Genomic DNA, 16,708 nt, shown 5'->3' with positions numbered 1-16,708 from the left:
TAATGTTGCGTTCATACGTCAAACTCGTGTACTTAAAACAATAAAGTTTCAAGTTCAAGTTCAGGTTTATTAAAGATTTAAACATATACAAAGAGAAGATAAACACTGCTCGCAGTTAGCTCCACCTATTCGAGGCGGGCACAAATTTAAGAGAATAAAGTTTATTTCATATACATTCCCACTTGCAAACTACATTTTCTTTCAAGCTTAACTGGCTTTGAAAATTTGTTGAACACAACTCAGTGGCTGAGAGATGAATCCACCATACCAAAAAAAGATGGCAACTGGTACATTTACCCATAATTCGTAGCGGACGAAAAATCCCAAACGCTCATAAAAACGCACAGAAAAGTACTTAAAACTTGAGACCTAGCATACACAATGTTGTTAGTACAGCGAGGGACGAATTTTGCCCAACGTATGGCTCTCTACGTGCCTTTTGGCTGTGATAGGTTCGCAAGGTATTGTGGTAAAGTGTACAACCGTCACCTTTTTCCGTACGCTGGATTTGATTGTCGCGTTAACGAAACAAAACTTCCAGCAAACATGCTTGGTTTTTTTTTTTTTTTTTATTTGCTTTGGCCTACTACAATAGATTTCTCTTTACGGAATGGCGCGACTGAAATAAGGCATAACCCGTTCAAGCCCTTGCTTACACCTGAAGAAAGCCGATAGTTGGTAATCAAGGTTATGCCAAGTCAAAAAAACGTCCGGAAAAAATCACCACTGATTAGACTTATAATGTTAAGTTTGAAGTTGGTGCTAAAAGTGATGTGCACAGGACATGGAAAACTGGCAAGAGGTTATAAAACCTCCACCAATATACCTGCCTTTGGTCGGACCGTCATTATCACTTATGCTAATCCTGAATTACTCTTAATCCTGCTTTGAGAGCAAGGGGCTCTTGTCTAAACATCTCAAAACAAGTTTTACCCCTTTCCTGGTTAATATGGTCCCATTACATTCCTCGCGCAATTTCCAACATGGAGATTATTTTACAGTGAAACTCTCACAGTTGTCAAAAGTCAACGTGCAAGATTCTAGGATAAAATTCGTTTTCCAAGACCACCTCCATCTGTCAAAGATTTACGTCATTTACAAAGGCGTGGGGAAAATGGCATTGAATTAAACGAAAATGAGTATTTCCTTTCTTCTAACCCAAAAGCCAAGGTTTGTTGGTTTTTCCTAAACTGTAAACAAGTTGCAAATCCTTAACTACTGTAAGAGTTTTCCCGCATATGTTTGCTTTTTCCCCCCTTACTGCTTACGTTTGATATCCAGTTTCCGTTAATCCGCGCGCCTTCTGTTAAATATCTTCCATACCTACAAAGCGAAATGGAAAGCAGCGAAGATCGCAAATGGCTTTGATTTTGCGCATGTTCAGACGTTTGACCGTTGTTTGAATAGGCCATTGCCCATCCTCGTTCCTAGAGCCTACGATCTTTTGGTCAGCGGTTTGATCGTGCAACAATTTTTAAATCCGTGGGGGACTCTGGGGACGCAAATGGCCATTGCCAAGTTGCCTTGAACCTCATTATGAAAGCGAGGCTAAGTGTACAGCTTGAGTTTTTATTACGAAAATTGGTTTTCATTCATATGCAAACAAATCTAATTTTCACATGAAAGCTTTGCACTTAGCCACGCTTTCATAATGGGGTTCACAGCAACTCGGAAGTGGCCTGTTTGAAACGGATTACAGTATATATGACGGTAGCGTTATAGTGCGCCACAAAACATCAACCAAACAGAGTAGTATTAAGTGCAAGGCTGGGCTTGAAGTCTGACGCCGTCCTCAGTTTCTTGCACAGTTATAGTCCTAGACCATTTGCGCTTCACTGGTCTTTCTTCCGAACACAATTGGAGATGCTGGATTATCAGCAGACACCACTTGGGTAGCTGAAAAATTAAGAGTAACACGTAATATTAACACCAAGGCGAAACATGTGATGTAAGTTATCAAGGTTAGGGATATCTTGTAGTTTTCCATTACTGGGCTCGACTGACCGACTGACTGACTTTCGGGTAAATCGGTCGTAGGTTGATTGATTAAATACCCAATGAAAACAGGTCACCATTCGAATTTTGCGCATTGGACATCTTCACATTCCGTTTAACAGTCCACGTTCTTACGTATTTCAGAGTAATGCCATCCAATATTTTTTCCCAGTTAGAGCGTGCAAATCAAAGTTGGTCTCATCTTTTATTTAACCCTTTTTTAGCTTTGAGGAGGAGGGCGGCACAAAGTACCTGAACTGACTTTCAACATTCACAATTTTTTAAAAATTAAACTGAATAACGCCATTAACGATTACCCGGGTAGAGCACTTCATTGTTTACGTACCTTTAAATTTTCCATGGCAACAAAATTTGGATTTTGTTACCTTTTTATGAGAAAGTTTTAGTATGTGCTCGTAACGTTTCCATTCGTATACAATTTTAGTTTTCTTTATTGATGTTGGCTACTTTTGACTCAATATGGACGGTTTTCTGAGGTTTTAAGAGAAACCGAAGAATCCAAGATGGCGTGTCTGCAGAACAAATAAGGTAAATATTGCGTTATATGACGTCATTGGGCCTTTTGAGGCCCCTTAAAGGAAACATTTTTGGCCTCCATTTCTAATTGTCAGTTAGGACGCTTTGACCACCCCTACCCCCACCAAAGGAAACACGTTTGGCCTCCATTTCTCAGTGTCAGTTAGCACGCTTTGTCCCTCCCCCTCCCCCTCCCCCTCCCCCCTCCCTTTCAGACACAGAGACTGAAAAAAGCTTTGACTAAATAACATAAACGCTCAGAATTTCCTCAGGTACTTACAATGCGTGGTCACGCAAAGCATTTTCCACAGCATCTTGGAAAGAAATTGGTTTTTCACAAAGCGAATGTACAGAGCCGTGGCAAGCAAAATAACCACGAGCAATGCACCGGTAAAAATCGCAATTAAAAACCACAAAATCTCTTTGTCTGCTTCCGCTTCCTCTCCTCCGTTGCTATAAGCCACCGCTCCTTCCGAGTCGGTTGGTTTTGTGAACGCAGATGTAGTGGGCGCAAGCGCAGTCGTGCTGTTTGACCGAGGCGCACACTTCATGGTGTTGACGTCATAGCGACACACTTGATTGGCAGGCAGACCAGTCTGTTCAGTGCACTGCTTCTCTTTATCGTCGTCGTTGCTGTCGGCGCAGCACCACGAACAAGGGTGACAATCTCCAGTTACTGCCCGATAGTAGCTGTTACGAATGCAAAATACATCGCTATTTTTATACGACTAAAACCATTCGAGTTCCGGGACAAAATCTATCCGACCACTAAGAAATTTCCTGTATTTTGATGGACTAAAAAGACGCGATGGGTCTACTTGAACTTTTTATTCTTTGGTGAAATTTGCCTTGTACTAAGGCAGGGATAAACTAGATGAGAGGTGAATTCATTTTCCCCAGCCGTAATGAAAAGAACGAACGAAAAATGACCAGGCACCTGGATGAAAGAAGACTCATTACGTGGCCAAAGTGACTCGTAAACACGGCCCCTTTTACAAAAGATTGGACAGACAAACATTCACTTTTTCTATGCTCCTGTTGCTTCCAATCCTGGAAGACCCTTGGGCATGTCTTCCCTCTTGATTCGGTCCATTGAACAAGCCTTAAATTTGGGGAAATAGTTCGCTTACTTCAAAAAGCTCATAACGAAGAATACGTACCCAGCGTTACACTTTCCGCAAACAGCGTTCTTCGTAGCAGTGCAGGGACTGATGGTCTCCTCGTTAGGATCACAGATGGTGCATGGCTTACATGAAGAGAAGTCGTGCCTGTTCGAGTAGCCTTTACCCTCCTCACACGGTACGCATTCCACAGTAACATCAGCCGTGATACGTGACCCACACTGCGGGATTAAGCCGTGACCCTCGGGACAAGTCGGGCAATTCAAGCATTCAATACTTTCGGGACGAAGGATGGTTAGCTGGTTCCATCTGCACCTTCTTCCTGCTTTGACTTGTGCGGAGACCTGAAAAATGATTGCTTCGAGTTAAAAACCAAATTCAATCCTTGTTCAGAGGCTATGCTGACAACACCGAATACTATAAACGGGTTCCGAGCGACTGTCGGGGATTACAACAGGCTCGATCGCTGCATGTGTAGTGTAACGACAGGCGGATAAACAACAAAATCCGCAAACAACTGTTTAATACACAAGAGCAAAAGGAAGTACAACAACTCAGAACATGGCCGACCGCCCAAGACGGGTCACATGACATAACGTTGGCGGGATAGAGTTACATGTAGCACAGCACTGAATACTAACGAGTTTCGAGCGACTGTCGGGAATTCTTCAAATAAATAAGTAATTAATAAATGGGAATCTCAGTGGCACATCCACAGAGTGGCTATTCGTCCACTGTTTCCAGCTCGAATTGGAATTTGGAATGTTGTTTTTTGTGGAGGGAGGAAAACCGGAGCACCCGGGAAAACCCCTCTTGGAACAGAGACGAGAACCAATAACAAACTCAACCCACATATGACGCTGAGTCCGGGAATCGAACCCGGGCCACATTGGTGGGAGGCGAGTGCTCTCACCACTGTGCCATCCCCGCTCACAAGCAACAGGTTCGTTGCATGTGTAGCACAACACCGAATACTAACAAGTTCCGAGCGATTTTCAAATTACAATAGATTTGCTGTGTATGTAAACGTTGTAAAACTTCAAAAGCCAAGCAACCGAGCCCTAATAGCCGAGTGGGGACTGAGGAGAAGTCAGCGGGTCTTGAGCGGTAAGAGCTGATTTTGCGTAGTTGTTGTTATAGCAGTTAGAGTCAACACGCCCTTAAAAAAATGTTTAAACTAATAAAATTAAAATAGATAAAGCATAATGCACAAAAGCCTAAACAATGGCACATACAGCGACGTAAAACCTTTTAACTTCGATCACCGCAAAATTAACTAATAATGCTAATCTGACAAGTATCGATAATCGCAAATGAAATCAGATGCATTGTTTCATGACGTGGGAAATTGATGCCTCTTTCCTGTATTGCGACAAAAATTTTATTTGGGGTAAGACTGGAAATCCAGCTGAATGTTTTAGAAGGCACGGAAAAAATAGAAAAGAAATAACAGTCGCCGGACTGGAAATGTGGAAATTCAGCGAAATTTAAAGTCAGACTTTTCCACCAATTGAGAAAAGATCCATTCCTCCTAATGCAGTAAATCACGTCTTTGTAACCCGTCGCGTTGGGCAGCAAGTTTACTTTTTTTGTGAACAGACAAATGCTTTGTTTGAAACTGGATTCCGTTGAAAAATTGACAAAGATGTCAAAAACGTTTGTATCTTAAATTCCCCATATCGAAAGTGAAAGTGGATTTATACCGATGACATGAGATCACAAGAACGTTTGTCTTAATTTATTGATCCGCATATCCGAAATTCTTGATATCGAAAGTGAAAGTGGTTAACACCGATGAGATTAGGTCACTTCTAAAAAATTTACGTCTGTCCCGCTTAAGTGTTATTTAGTAGGTTTAAAATACTCTCAGCCCGAATGAAGTTTGGTCAGATTGACGTTGACTTTACAATTTAATAAAATGTTTGCGCATCATCGGCCAAGATTTGTATTGCTGTATTACTTAAAACACAGAAACAAACGTTAAGCTGATATTATTACAAAACGCTGAATTAACCAGTTTAAATTCAAGAAACTGGCGAAATTATGCCTTTCTGGTTAATGCAGTTACAGCGGGCCCGTTGGAGGAAGATTAAAATCGGTACCCAATAATGTGTGGAAAATTCGTGGGGGTGTTCGGCTTGGATTTAAGAGCCTCATCCCGGAACCTCACACACATGTTTTGGAGGAAATATTCAGTGTTTTTAGATCCAAAACCCCCTTCCAAACCCAAAAGACTTTTACAAGAAGCAAGGGCAAAAACAGCTTCAGGCTTAACTCAAACGTCTTTCAAGTTCGCCTTAAAGACGTGACAGAGCAATTTAATGAGCTCAACCAGCGGTTGCTTAGTCGTGTTGTATTACCATTGACTATCGTGAGCAATTCATGGTCCCACAAACTGCGCCGAGAGCTGAGAATTCATGACAAGCTATACTAGACGGCTACCGAGTCTGCAAAGCAAAAATATGTCCCGTTTCTTCCTTTTCACAAAGCAACAGTGTATGGAGTCCTCATCTTCGATCAGTTGGACAGTGTGAAAGTGGAAGTACCATTTCCCACCAGAGCAAGGGGGTTACGGAAAGTTAGCGTGTTGTAAGGGCCTATGCGATCTGCGATTGTGACTCACTACTGACACAGTGCCTGAGGAATGGGCTGATTCATGCTTACGCATGTTGAAACAAAACTTACCATGCAACGCAGTACAAAGAGAGAAACCGTAAGCATAAAAACATGTGTGTTTAGCGATAGAGAAGACATGACTTTCCACTGTCACAGCCCTGAAAAAGATGAAGAATCATTGTCTCTGAGTAAGTAAAATTCGATATAAGACTTTTTACCTCAGTAGATTGTGGGAAGGAGGGGGGTTGGCCTGTTTTTTTTATCATGTCTGGGGAAACACGCAGGTGAAATAAATGCACAATCTCCAGAAGTAAAAGCAGACACCCAGTTGTAGGCTGTAGTCTCGAAAGTGATGCCAGAACCACCCCTTTGGAGGCACCTTCCCCTCCACCTTAACCAAACATACTATCCTTTACTGAAATGCAGGATTTCTTCCAACATGCGCTTTCGTGTACAGGGCGAGGGGAGAGGTACTTCAGTACTCCATATCGTCAGCTAGGGGTATCAGATTACTTTCAAGATCGCTACGTACAACATACAAAAATTCCTGCTTTTATTTCTGGAGTTTCACGTTTTGAACATCAACAAACATGTTTGACGTTTGTAAACAACTAGCTCTTAGCTGTAAACGTGGGGTTAATCAATGAAATCTTCTCTTACCCCGCTGAGCCAAGGGATCAATAGTCATCCATCAAGGAGGCTTTTACTCCAGGGTGGGCGCTTAATCAAATTAACATGATATTTAGTCTCCATGATCACCGTCAGATTGTCTGATGGAAACGCTTAATTATCTGTCTGTTTAGTGGCTTGAATTGAGCTGAGCAACCCCACCCGTAGCGTAACTACCATGTCTCACTCCCCGGTCAACTTTAAATCATTATCCCAACCTAAAGAGGGCAAACCAGGGCAGCTTCTCAAAGCCCCCGAAAGTTTTCGCGTCCGAAAAGCATTTTCCAAATCCGTCTTCTATCGACTGGTGTTTAGAGAAGATAGGCCCAATTTAATTTCTCAGTATTGTTAAGTATTTAACGTTTAACTTAACTTAAAATAATATTACTATTTAAACCGAAGTTCTGCAAAACGACGAAATGACAAGCCCGAATTTTTATTTCGGGAGTTTTGACAAACGCATGCCTCGGCTCCTTATCTTTTAACATCAAATTTCCAACCGCCGTGCAATCTCACCAAGACAACCCTTTGGTGTGGCTAGTGGCCGGAAACGACACATCATAAGTTATCGAATACTTTGCAATCTTTTCATTGAAATGTTCACTTGCAAAAGAGGTGATTATTCAGACCCTCTCACCCTCCCCTTCAATGGACAATGGAAAAATTAAACTGAAAGAAAATCTTATATTACAAAGATATTAAAAATCGGTGTTATGTAGCTGATTGTCTTGTAAATACTGGTCAGTCTACGTTTCGACTGAAGCCCGGAATGTCCAAAATAACACTACGTTATATCAAACCAACCGTCGCTAATTGTTTGAAATATTATTTCTAATTAGACCTGTGGATTTTTGTCTTTTTAGTTTAAGGACAGTTGAAGACGTAAGAAAATTGACCATTAGGCATTATTAGTTATGAAACACCTATAACCTATTCATTTACCTGTTTATGAGGAAAAAAAATAACAAATACGTCATATAAAGGAAATATTCTTTAAAATGTGCTGATGCTATGTCAGCACTATTTATGGATCAATGGCTGCGTTTACGACGATTCCGGACACTGTACAAATTTGAATACGTGGTTCCCTGACTAAATTTCGTACAATTCTACACATTTTCCCCTCCTTTTGATACTGATAAACACGTCTTAAGCCTACCTTTCTCAGAATCCCTAAAATTTAAACCAAGATACTAATAACAATTTCTTGTGCAGTTATGCTTACTCATGACTTTCAAGAAAGGAAACACGGAGGTTGCCCACGCAAGAACTTTCCAGACCCCTTTGTTACAACTTTAGATTACAGAAAAGTAAGATAAACATTACTTATTCACTCACTAGAAGTCTTCCGAGCGATCTAGATTTTCCTGGTTAACCGGTGAAGCGCTTCCTTTTGGTTTAGATAGAAATGATGCCCTCCGTAAATCTTAGAAACTATTTTTTTCGGTGATTCAAAAGAAGGGAAAAACCCCCGCCCTTGATTGAACTTCATTGACCAAGCATCAGAGTCGCTCATGATATTTGCAATGTAAGCATCATATTTTTCAAACAATTTCAACAGCAACAAGGCTTCTTTGTTTGACGCTGTGAAGGTATATTCGTATATTTTTTCCTTTTCTGTCAACGTTTAAAGCATATTCAATATTCTACAAACTTGTATTCTAGGGCTAGAGTACACTGATATGCAAAACACGCGCCGCGGAATTTTCGTATTTTGATTAAAATTTTCCATTTATCAGTTTGTTTGCTAATTGTGCTGTCTACGATCAGTAAAAAAAAACATAACGTAAAAGATATTTTTGTAACTCGGTCGCTATAACCCATAACGGGAACTTATCAGTACATGCAACTGGCGACGTGAACCAAAGGTCATTTGAGCGATAAATTCAAAAGCAAATAAAAATTGAGGAAAGTTTTCCCGAAGATTCTGCGTTGTCTGTCTTCGCAACACTGAAGGCAAGTCAAAAATCTAGATCAAGTCAACGTCTGTCGTAGACTAGTGTCCAAGGACCAAGTTGGACAATTCTTCAGTCATCCGCCAGAGCTAAGGGAAGTGTGTAAACGATCACGTGACCATGTTGAAATTGCATCACGAGATTACGTCATCGCCAGGATTATGGAATATCTTAGTTTTGCTGTCATCGTTAAAGGCAGATTTCGGCTCATCTCGCCTACGCATATTGCGCTCATTTCATGGCAATTAATACGGTCTCTAGAAAAAATATACCATTACACGCCCTCCTCTCTGCCGCGGGATCGGCAAAGGCTTCGTCGCATTTACTATTTACTGTCGAGAAAAAGTGGTTTTATTTTGGAAAGTGTTTAGTAAGGTCTAGCATTGTCAGAGTGGCCGTCCGATATTTTGCTGAGGTAAACAAAACATTTTCGCCGACGTTTTGAATTATTTTCTCCGCTGATCGCTTTGGTTGAAAAACATGCGGCTGTGGTTAACTTTCACGTTTCTTTCATTTACAGTAATTTAATATCGGCGTGGAACTGCAAGCTCGATCGTAACAGCGCTTTCGAGCTCGGTTTTTGTTCTCTTTTGGGGAGGTTGCGTGATCACTGCCTGCATGTGAAGGGTACAAGAAGATACAACATGATCAAGTTGTCGTCATCGAGACTGCAGGTAAGATATGAATAGCGACATGATTTATCAGCAGGTGTATAATTTTAAATATTAAAAGTTGCTAAGACACCGGGAGGGTGATGCCCGTTGATTGCTATGATGACCTGACATTCAGTCACGCACGAAAATATAATCTTGCACGTAATTGATTCTGCCTTCTCAAAACTGCCTTACGTGAAACTACATATAGGCTAGATTGCACCGTCCCACCAAATACCTATCTTAAAGAACTGCCAATGTGTGTGGCCCGGGTTCGATTCCCGGACTGGTCCCCGGTTAGGTATAGAATACATTTTAAAATTTTACTTTTAACTTTTAAAGCACTAAATGGTATGGCACCAGCTTATATTAGCGATTTATTTAATGTAAGAAAGTACGAACACTATTCACTGCGCTCTAATTCAGGCACTATTCTATCACGTCCCACAGGGAAAATGAAAAAAACCTTTGGTCACAGATCTTTTAGTGAAGCTGTGCCTACACTGTGGAACGCCCTCCCAGCAAGCCTGAGCAATATTGATTCTATTTTAGATTAACTTTCAATCTTGTCTTAAAACAAATCTTTTTAAGATAGCTTTTAGCCTTAAGCACTTAAATTACTTTATTATTGTTAAATTTAGTTTATGTACATATTTAGTATTCTAATATGGTAATGGACTTTTGATCATTGCATGACGTCAGTTAAAAAGAGCAATATAAATTAATAAATTATTATTATTACTATTATATTATTATTATTATTATTATTATTATTGTGTCAATAACAAAATGCTTGAATATGATTGATTCTTAACAGCCCATATTTATAGGCTTAATTAATTTTGCTATGTAACTCCAAAACTGTCCGAGTTGACCTGTCCGATTACTAAAAGCCTGTAATCGGACGGGTTAAATCGGACAGTTAAAGAACCAATGAAAATCAAGTAGCAAATGCCACTAGCCAATGAAATTTCACTACATGGCACATGATAACCAATCAAAATTAATGAAAAAATTGTGACCAGGTAAGCTGTCCAGCTTCAACTGGAAAAGAAAAATGGAGGAAACTAACTGGTCCAGTGACTTTTATTCAGACATTTTTTCTTTTTGCTTTGGAATCAATTTCTTACGTTAATAAATATTCCAAGACTGAGATTCTCGAATTTTGTTATTGGCACAATTAATAATTGGTAATAGGACTTCATGTTGTACAATTCAGGGGTAATCAGGCTCGTAATTATTATTATTATTATTATTATTATTATTATTATTATTATTATTATTATTATCATTATTATTTTTTTAAATAAAATATAATAAAAAAGAAATAATCTTTCTTTATTATAATATTCCAAGCAAAATTGATATTTACAAGTTTTAAAAAAAGTAGAAAAAAGAGCTATTAAAACCTATTTACAATTCAATATTTAAAATTCATTTCGATTAAAAAAAAAAAGCGACTATTTCCAAGCACAACAGAGCTATTTTCAAGCACAATTTTTTAACAATAGTAAGACTAAAATTTTGATGAAATAAAAAAGTTGTTAAAAAGATCCTAAAATACTAATTTACAACGTCACGCCATCATTCACTGTCTAAAATTAGCGGAGACACGCTTGGCTAGCGTTCAAGCGGCAGTCATCAATGAAATCCCCAAATGGAATTTTGTGAAAAGGTGTCCTGGAGCCTCTTACGCACGTGTGTACCGACCTTAAAATCTCAAAAGAAAGCAATGTTCTAATCCAAGTGATAGTAATGTGATAAGGTTCCTCATTCTTTTCTGAGAGCTTCTCGGCTAGGCGTTTGAGAAAGCAATTGCAGTCGGCTCCCATCCCACCGTTGGTTCCAAAAACTAGGGGAGTGAAAGATCCCATTTCAACGTCCAGCACCCTCTGTTGGTACTTCCGCTTTTTCTCCTCTTCCTGCTCTTTAAAGATTGTCGATGTTGCTTTTCCCTGGTTACACTTGGAGTTAACATGCGTTACTCTGACATCGAAAAATGCTGTAACTCCTCGAGACCAAAAGCCCCCTGCCTTCATGTCCAGTCTTGCCTCCGGACTTGTCACCGCACTTCTGAGGTTGAATTGCTCATTGTCGAGAGGTTGTAGTTGTGGTTCGACTTCAACGTTGGTGCAAACCTTACCAAGAAAAGAGGTGAGTAGGTTGCGGACGCCATCATGTCTCTGCGCCACGAACCCTCCCTTTTTGCATGACAGGGCATGGCAGACGGTATACTTCTCCCCACAAACACACTTGCTTGGTAAATCAGACAGGGGAAAATTATACCTTAAACGCAGAGAGTCTCTGAATTCTTGTTTATTCAGCACTAAGCCTTGATCGACAAGAGGTACTGCGGTAAGCCACGAGCTCGCACCCTTGTCTCTCGATTGGTTAACTGACCGCAGCAGATCCGAGGGTAGAGTGGAATCAATACTTTCCATTCTCGATTTCACCGACGCAATTTTTGAAGCTTGATGTTGTCTTTTTAACTCCTCCGTGGACCTCTCGCCTGCCACCATGAAAGTGCTCTGTTTGGTGATGGAATCTACGTGCGATGCTGTTATTTTCGTAGAAGCAGCAAACTGCTGTGGAGCTTGAAACCGTAAGTCAGGTACGCCAAGCCCTCCTTGAGCGGGTGTCAAAGTAAAAAGCTGACGCAGATTGCTAGGGAGGGGTTCCGTTTGACCGAATAGTGTTGGGAGGAGTAAGTCGTCAATCGCCTCTTGAATAGGGTCAACGTAATCTTCAAACGACTCTATTGTTACTCTATTGTTACTCGGCGTCATATGTGGGTTGATGGTTTGTTGTTGGTTCTCATCCTTGCTCTGAGAGGTTTTTTTCCAGGTAATCCAGTTTTCCCCATCAACTCAAAAACCAACTTTTCTAAATTCCAATTCGATCTGGAAATTGTCCCAATTAGTGCTCTGCGCTTAATACATTGACACTTAAATAAAGTGATATTGATTGAAAGGTTGGTCGATCAAAGCTGGAGCACCTTTTGCTCGATCAAAACTAAACAGAATAAGTGTGTGCGTAGCATGTTCTTTGCTTATAGCAGGGACAGTGCTATGCCATACTTAAATCTCTTAGGTATTCTTACACTTGAAAACATCTACAAATTTAAGGTGGCCCTTTTCACACATAAAATTATTAGCAATACTACTAATATTCCTAACATTTTCAAAGGAACCCTAACTCTTGCCTCTGAAGTTCATATATAGCTATAACACCAGATTTGTATCAAACCTTAATTTTCATCGGCCAAGGATAATGAATAACTACGGAGCTGCCACTTTAGCATTTGCTGGGTCAAAAATTTGGGAAAAAATTCCCACTAAATTAAAAAAGCTCTCATATAATAGCTTCTACGAGCAGTACAAATTGTACCTTTTAAATGCCCAATGAATATTGGGTATTGCCCTCACTATTAATTATCATTCCTCTTGTTTTTTTATGTAAAAATTGTAGTATGTTTCTATTATTGCACTTTTACTATTCTTTAATTTTTTTGCTGTTTAGTTGCACATTATACGCCAGTTAGTTGCACATGGCAGTGACCAACTCGAAAGCCTAAGCTCCTTTGGTCACTGCGCACATTTTACTTTTCACATTTATGTAATTTAATGCTATCTTTATATTGCTTTCTTATATATTGTAACTTCCTTTTGTTGTGAGCCATTGAAATAGTGCACAATAATAAAAACCTTAAACGTTAACCTTTGTGAAACAACCCCAGAACACCAGACAGGTATAATTTGGCCCCAAAAAGGTTTAGTTCATGAAAAGAGAAGAAAGGAGAAAGAAGAGAAAGGAGAACAGCAAAAAGACTACACAACCTTCCGTTTTTATATTTACAACTTTGGAGGAAACCATTCACATTGCACTCTCATAGAAGCTTCCCTCGCAAACGCTCTTTAGGCTCAGATTGCGTGACTAGCGAAAAGAGCATGTCTGAAGGAGGCTAGACATGAGAGGAATTGTTTTCAAATCTCTGGGTGGATAAATAATCCAATTAAAATATTTTGAACAATAAATTATGCCCGACGTGATACATATGTACACATACAGTAAGAAACGATTTGATGAAAAAAATAAATTGGTTAATCTAGTACAGACTATTTTAGAGAAAATTTAAAAGTTTTCATCTGTTGCTGATCTCAAAACATATTATTTAAAAGGATCAGAAATTCAAGTAATCATTATATTGAGATTTGTAACAGCAATAGCAATTTCTCCCCTACTGGATTTACATGTAGGACAGCTACTGTAACTTAATATTGGGTCTGTTGCTTGCTTTTGAAATCACATTTTAATTATAATTTTTCATTCATTCACTTTATTTATTTATTTATTTATTTATTTATTTATTTATTTATTTATTTATTTATTTATCTATCCATCTATCTTCTTTTATTTATTTATTTGTTTACTTATTTATTTATTACTTCAGAAATGTTAAGAGCTGTATAAATGGTTTCAACATTTAACATTCATTAAAAAAAAGTCGAACGGATGTTGTACAAATGTTGAACAGTTGAGTATTCAAATGGCTTCAACACCATTCAACATTTTCAAGAACAAAGTAAAATATTGCATGGATGTTGAGTGAAAATTCAAACCAATTTATATTTGATTCAACATGCTTTCAACAATGTTGAACGACCTATTCAAATGTCTCCAACATTTGGTTCAATGAAGTGTTGAAACCTTTACACACATCAATTTATCAAATTATCTTCTGGTTGTTCTTGCAAAGCGAAATCAGCAAGATCTAGCATTATTTCTTGATTGTTTTTAATAAAACAATTATTCCGCTCAGGCTTGTTGGATCTCAGATGATTTTAGCCAACTCGGTGCTTCGCGCCTCGTTGGCTATTTATCATCTCATATCCAATGCGCGCTTGTGGAATAATATTTTTATTGTTAAATAACCAAAGATACAACCACAACAGACTTGCCACCACTGACTGAACTGTTCATTTGCTAATTGGCTTTCAGGTTGTAGTACTGCTACATGTACTTTGTTTAGTGGTCACATCGTTAGCCAGAGATCAAAGAAAATGTCACCAGCCAACAGAATTCACAATCTTTGACCCAAACAACCCAGAAGGCCCAGTGACTTGTAAAACATGTCCAATTTGCCCAGCCGGCCAAGGTCTTCCTGTGCAGTGTGGCAGCAGAGTGGCAACTGGAACACCCACAGATTGTGTGCCTTGCAAGGCTGAGACATACTCTGAGAGTGAGGATGTGTCCCATTGCAAGCCTTGTACTATATGTGGAAAGAAGGTTGTGTCACAACAATGCACACCAAAGCAAAACCGCAAATGTGAAGGCTGCCCTCAGGGTTATTACTTGGATCATGTTGACCAATGCAAGGAATGTCACTTTTGTTGCCATAATGTTTCAGAAGAGGCCCGTCTACAACAATGCAAATATCTTGGATTGCCAAGGAACTTATGGTGTGAAGCTACTGAGGCAAACAAACGATGCAAAATGCAGGCTTCATTAGTAAATGCAACAACAGTTGTCAGTCCAACAGCTTCAGTTACACCACTGCCTAAAATGGATAGCACCACTGTTTCAGCAGTTGTACCAACTGGAGGAAATACATCTACTCAGAATTCCACTGCAGAGCCCAGCAAGCTGAAGCCTACACCTATGAATAACACACAAATAATTGTTAATTTGCCTGGTGCAGATGCTGACCCAGATTTAATTGGACGCAATAGTCAACAATCAAAGGATGACCATTCCAACAAGAAACACAATATTATTATTATCGTTATTGGATGTATAGCTGGAGTGCTTGTGATTCTGATCATCGTCCTTGCAGTCAAGCTGAGGCATTATTTATGCAGAAATCGCTCTCAGAACTATGACAGCGTTGAGCAAGGTACAGTAGCACCCGGCTTAAATACAGACACCCCTGACTTATTACCCGAAGTTGTGTTTGTCCCAATGAAAAGCTCATATGTTTTCCCTTAGTTACATTAGCCCACTTAATACTGACACTGAATAATACAGACAGTGGACACTTTACTGTGAGCCAAATAAGACAATAAAGATTGCTCTGTTTGAATTGTATGCTTTACATGTAGATCCTGACAGCTAACTTGTTTTCTTAATAAAGTTTGTTCGCAACATAAAATTTATTGTGGGAGCCTGCTTAATATGGACACCCAGAAAACAATTGTGTTTGTTTTTTGTTGTTTTTTTGCTTGTATTTTCTTTGTTTGTTTGTTCTTTTGTTTTGTTTTCAAACAATTCTGTGCTCAGATCATTTAACTCTACGTGTGATAATATTCACCAAGTCATCAGAAAAAGTTTACACTTCAATACTTATCTTAGTTGAAATTTGGCTCCCCAGGGGCCCCACTCACATATTTTAATGACGGGGGGGGTCCGACATAGGTTCATATTTTATACCCAAAAAAATCCCAACTTCAGAATTTGTCTACCCAAAAAAATCCCTACTTTTTTTGGCATACCCAAAACAATCCCTCAGTGTTTTTGCATCAGCAAATTTTATTATTTATCTTCTGGAAAACTAAAACATACCAACTTCAACTTTGGTGGAGTGCCGGTAATTACTTTTCAAATAAATTACAATCTCAGAAATATCCCATAATGCCACACAAGCAGTAAATTGCGCTTATGTTATTGTTGATTTGAGCTGATGAAAAATACAATACCCAAAAAAATCCCCGTGTTGTTTTCGCAACCCAAAAAAATCCCGACGTCTTTCATAGACCCAAAAAATAAATCCCTTTTGGTCAAAATGTCAGACCCGAAAAAATCATTTGGACTCTCCCCCCCCCCGTCATTAAAATATGTAAGTGGGGCCCCTGGGTTTGGCTCATTTTCCTGGATGCTATTTTGCTTAAGTAGATTGGTCCATATACAATCAATCCATCAGTCTGAATACCACACTGTTGTACCCTTTACTGAAAACAGTGACTACCCAAAGCTAGCTATCCCTACCTAAAGACAATAACCATACTGTAATGGTTAAAATAGGCAATACTAACATGCTGATTTCTAAACATATTATTTCAGCTGAAAGACTGCCACTAACAGAGCTGAGAACTAATGGCTTGGTCAACAATCAGCCCAATGGTGAGTGCTACATTTGTCTTGCTGCATTATCATTGCTATTGTCAAT

General features: G+C 39.3%; 3 protein-coding genes across 6 annotated transcripts in view; 1 reads left to right on the top strand and 2 right to left on the bottom strand.

Moving 5' to 3' along the window:
• Positions 1-46: 46 nt before the first annotated feature.
• LOC146488304 (uncharacterized) lies at positions 47-8,415 on the bottom strand. Of its 3 annotated transcripts, none has more exons than XM_085123338.1 (5): positions 8,265-8,415; positions 6,339-6,427; positions 3,693-3,997; positions 2,813-3,222; positions 47-1,896 (listed from the first exon to the last, which is right to left on the bottom strand). In XM_085123338.1, the coding sequence occupies exons 2-5, from the start codon at positions 6,405-6,407 to the stop codon at positions 1,817-1,819; spliced, it is 864 nt and encodes a 287-aa protein (XP_084979464.1). In that variant the 5' UTR covers positions 6,408-6,427; positions 8,265-8,415; the 3' UTR covers positions 47-1,816. The 3 variants fall into 3 exon arrangements, with proteins under 3 accessions (XP_084979464.1, XP_084979456.1, XP_084979474.1); XM_085123330.1 differs by having other exon boundaries at positions 8,277-8,406; XM_085123348.1 differs by lacking the exon at positions 8,265-8,415 and adding an exon at positions 6,930-8,217.
• Positions 6,330-16,708, top strand: part of LOC146488302 (uncharacterized) — a 19,580-nt gene continuing 9,201 nt past the window's right edge. The window contains exons 1-4 of one of the 2 annotated variants that reach the window (XM_085123259.1): positions 6,330-6,457; positions 9,414-9,567; positions 14,545-15,439; positions 16,603-16,662. In XM_085123259.1, coding sequence (XP_084979385.1) covers positions 9,538-9,567; positions 14,545-15,439; positions 16,603-16,662 — 985 coding nt within the window. In that variant the 5' untranslated portion in view covers positions 6,330-6,457; positions 9,414-9,537. Of the gene's footprint in view, positions 6,458-8,547; positions 9,309-9,413; positions 9,568-14,544; positions 15,440-16,602; positions 16,663-16,708 lie in introns of those variants that run through there. The other variant, XM_085123254.1, reaches the window with a different exon arrangement.
• LOC146488303 (uncharacterized) lies at positions 10,886-12,332 on the bottom strand. Its single transcript, XM_085120394.1, has one exon. It carries the CDS (start codon positions 12,330-12,332, stop codon positions 11,148-11,150), a length of 1,185 nt encoding a protein of 394 aa, XP_084976520.1. The 3' UTR covers positions 10,886-11,147.

The sequence above is a fragment of the Pavona decussata genome, unplaced genomic scaffold (assembly GCF_977016875.1).
Source record: "Pavona decussata unplaced genomic scaffold, jaPavDecu1.1 SCAFFOLD_11, whole genome shotgun sequence".
NCBI classification, from domain to species: Eukaryota; Metazoa; Cnidaria; class Anthozoa; order Scleractinia; family Agariciidae; genus Pavona; species Pavona decussata.
Note: the sequence above shows the minus strand (reverse complement) of the source record. Positions and strands in the feature narration are given on the sequence as shown.

Coding starts and splice junctions, on each gene's coding strand:
- LOC146488304 (XM_085123338.1), bottom strand. CDS start 6,407: ATGTCTTCTCTATCGCTAAACACACATGTTTTTATGCTTACGGTTTCT. Junction 3,998..6,338: donor TCTTTGTACTGCGTTGCATG/GTAAGTTTTGTT, acceptor ATCATTTTTCAG/GTCTCCGCACAAGTCAAAGC. Junction 1,897..2,812: donor GCTTTGCGTGACCACGCATT/GTAAGTACCTGA, acceptor TTAATTTTTCAG/CTACCCAAGTGGTGTCTGCT.
- LOC146488303 (XM_085120394.1), bottom strand. CDS start 12,332: ATGACGCCGAGTAACAATAGAGTAACAATAGAGTCGTTTGAAGATTAC.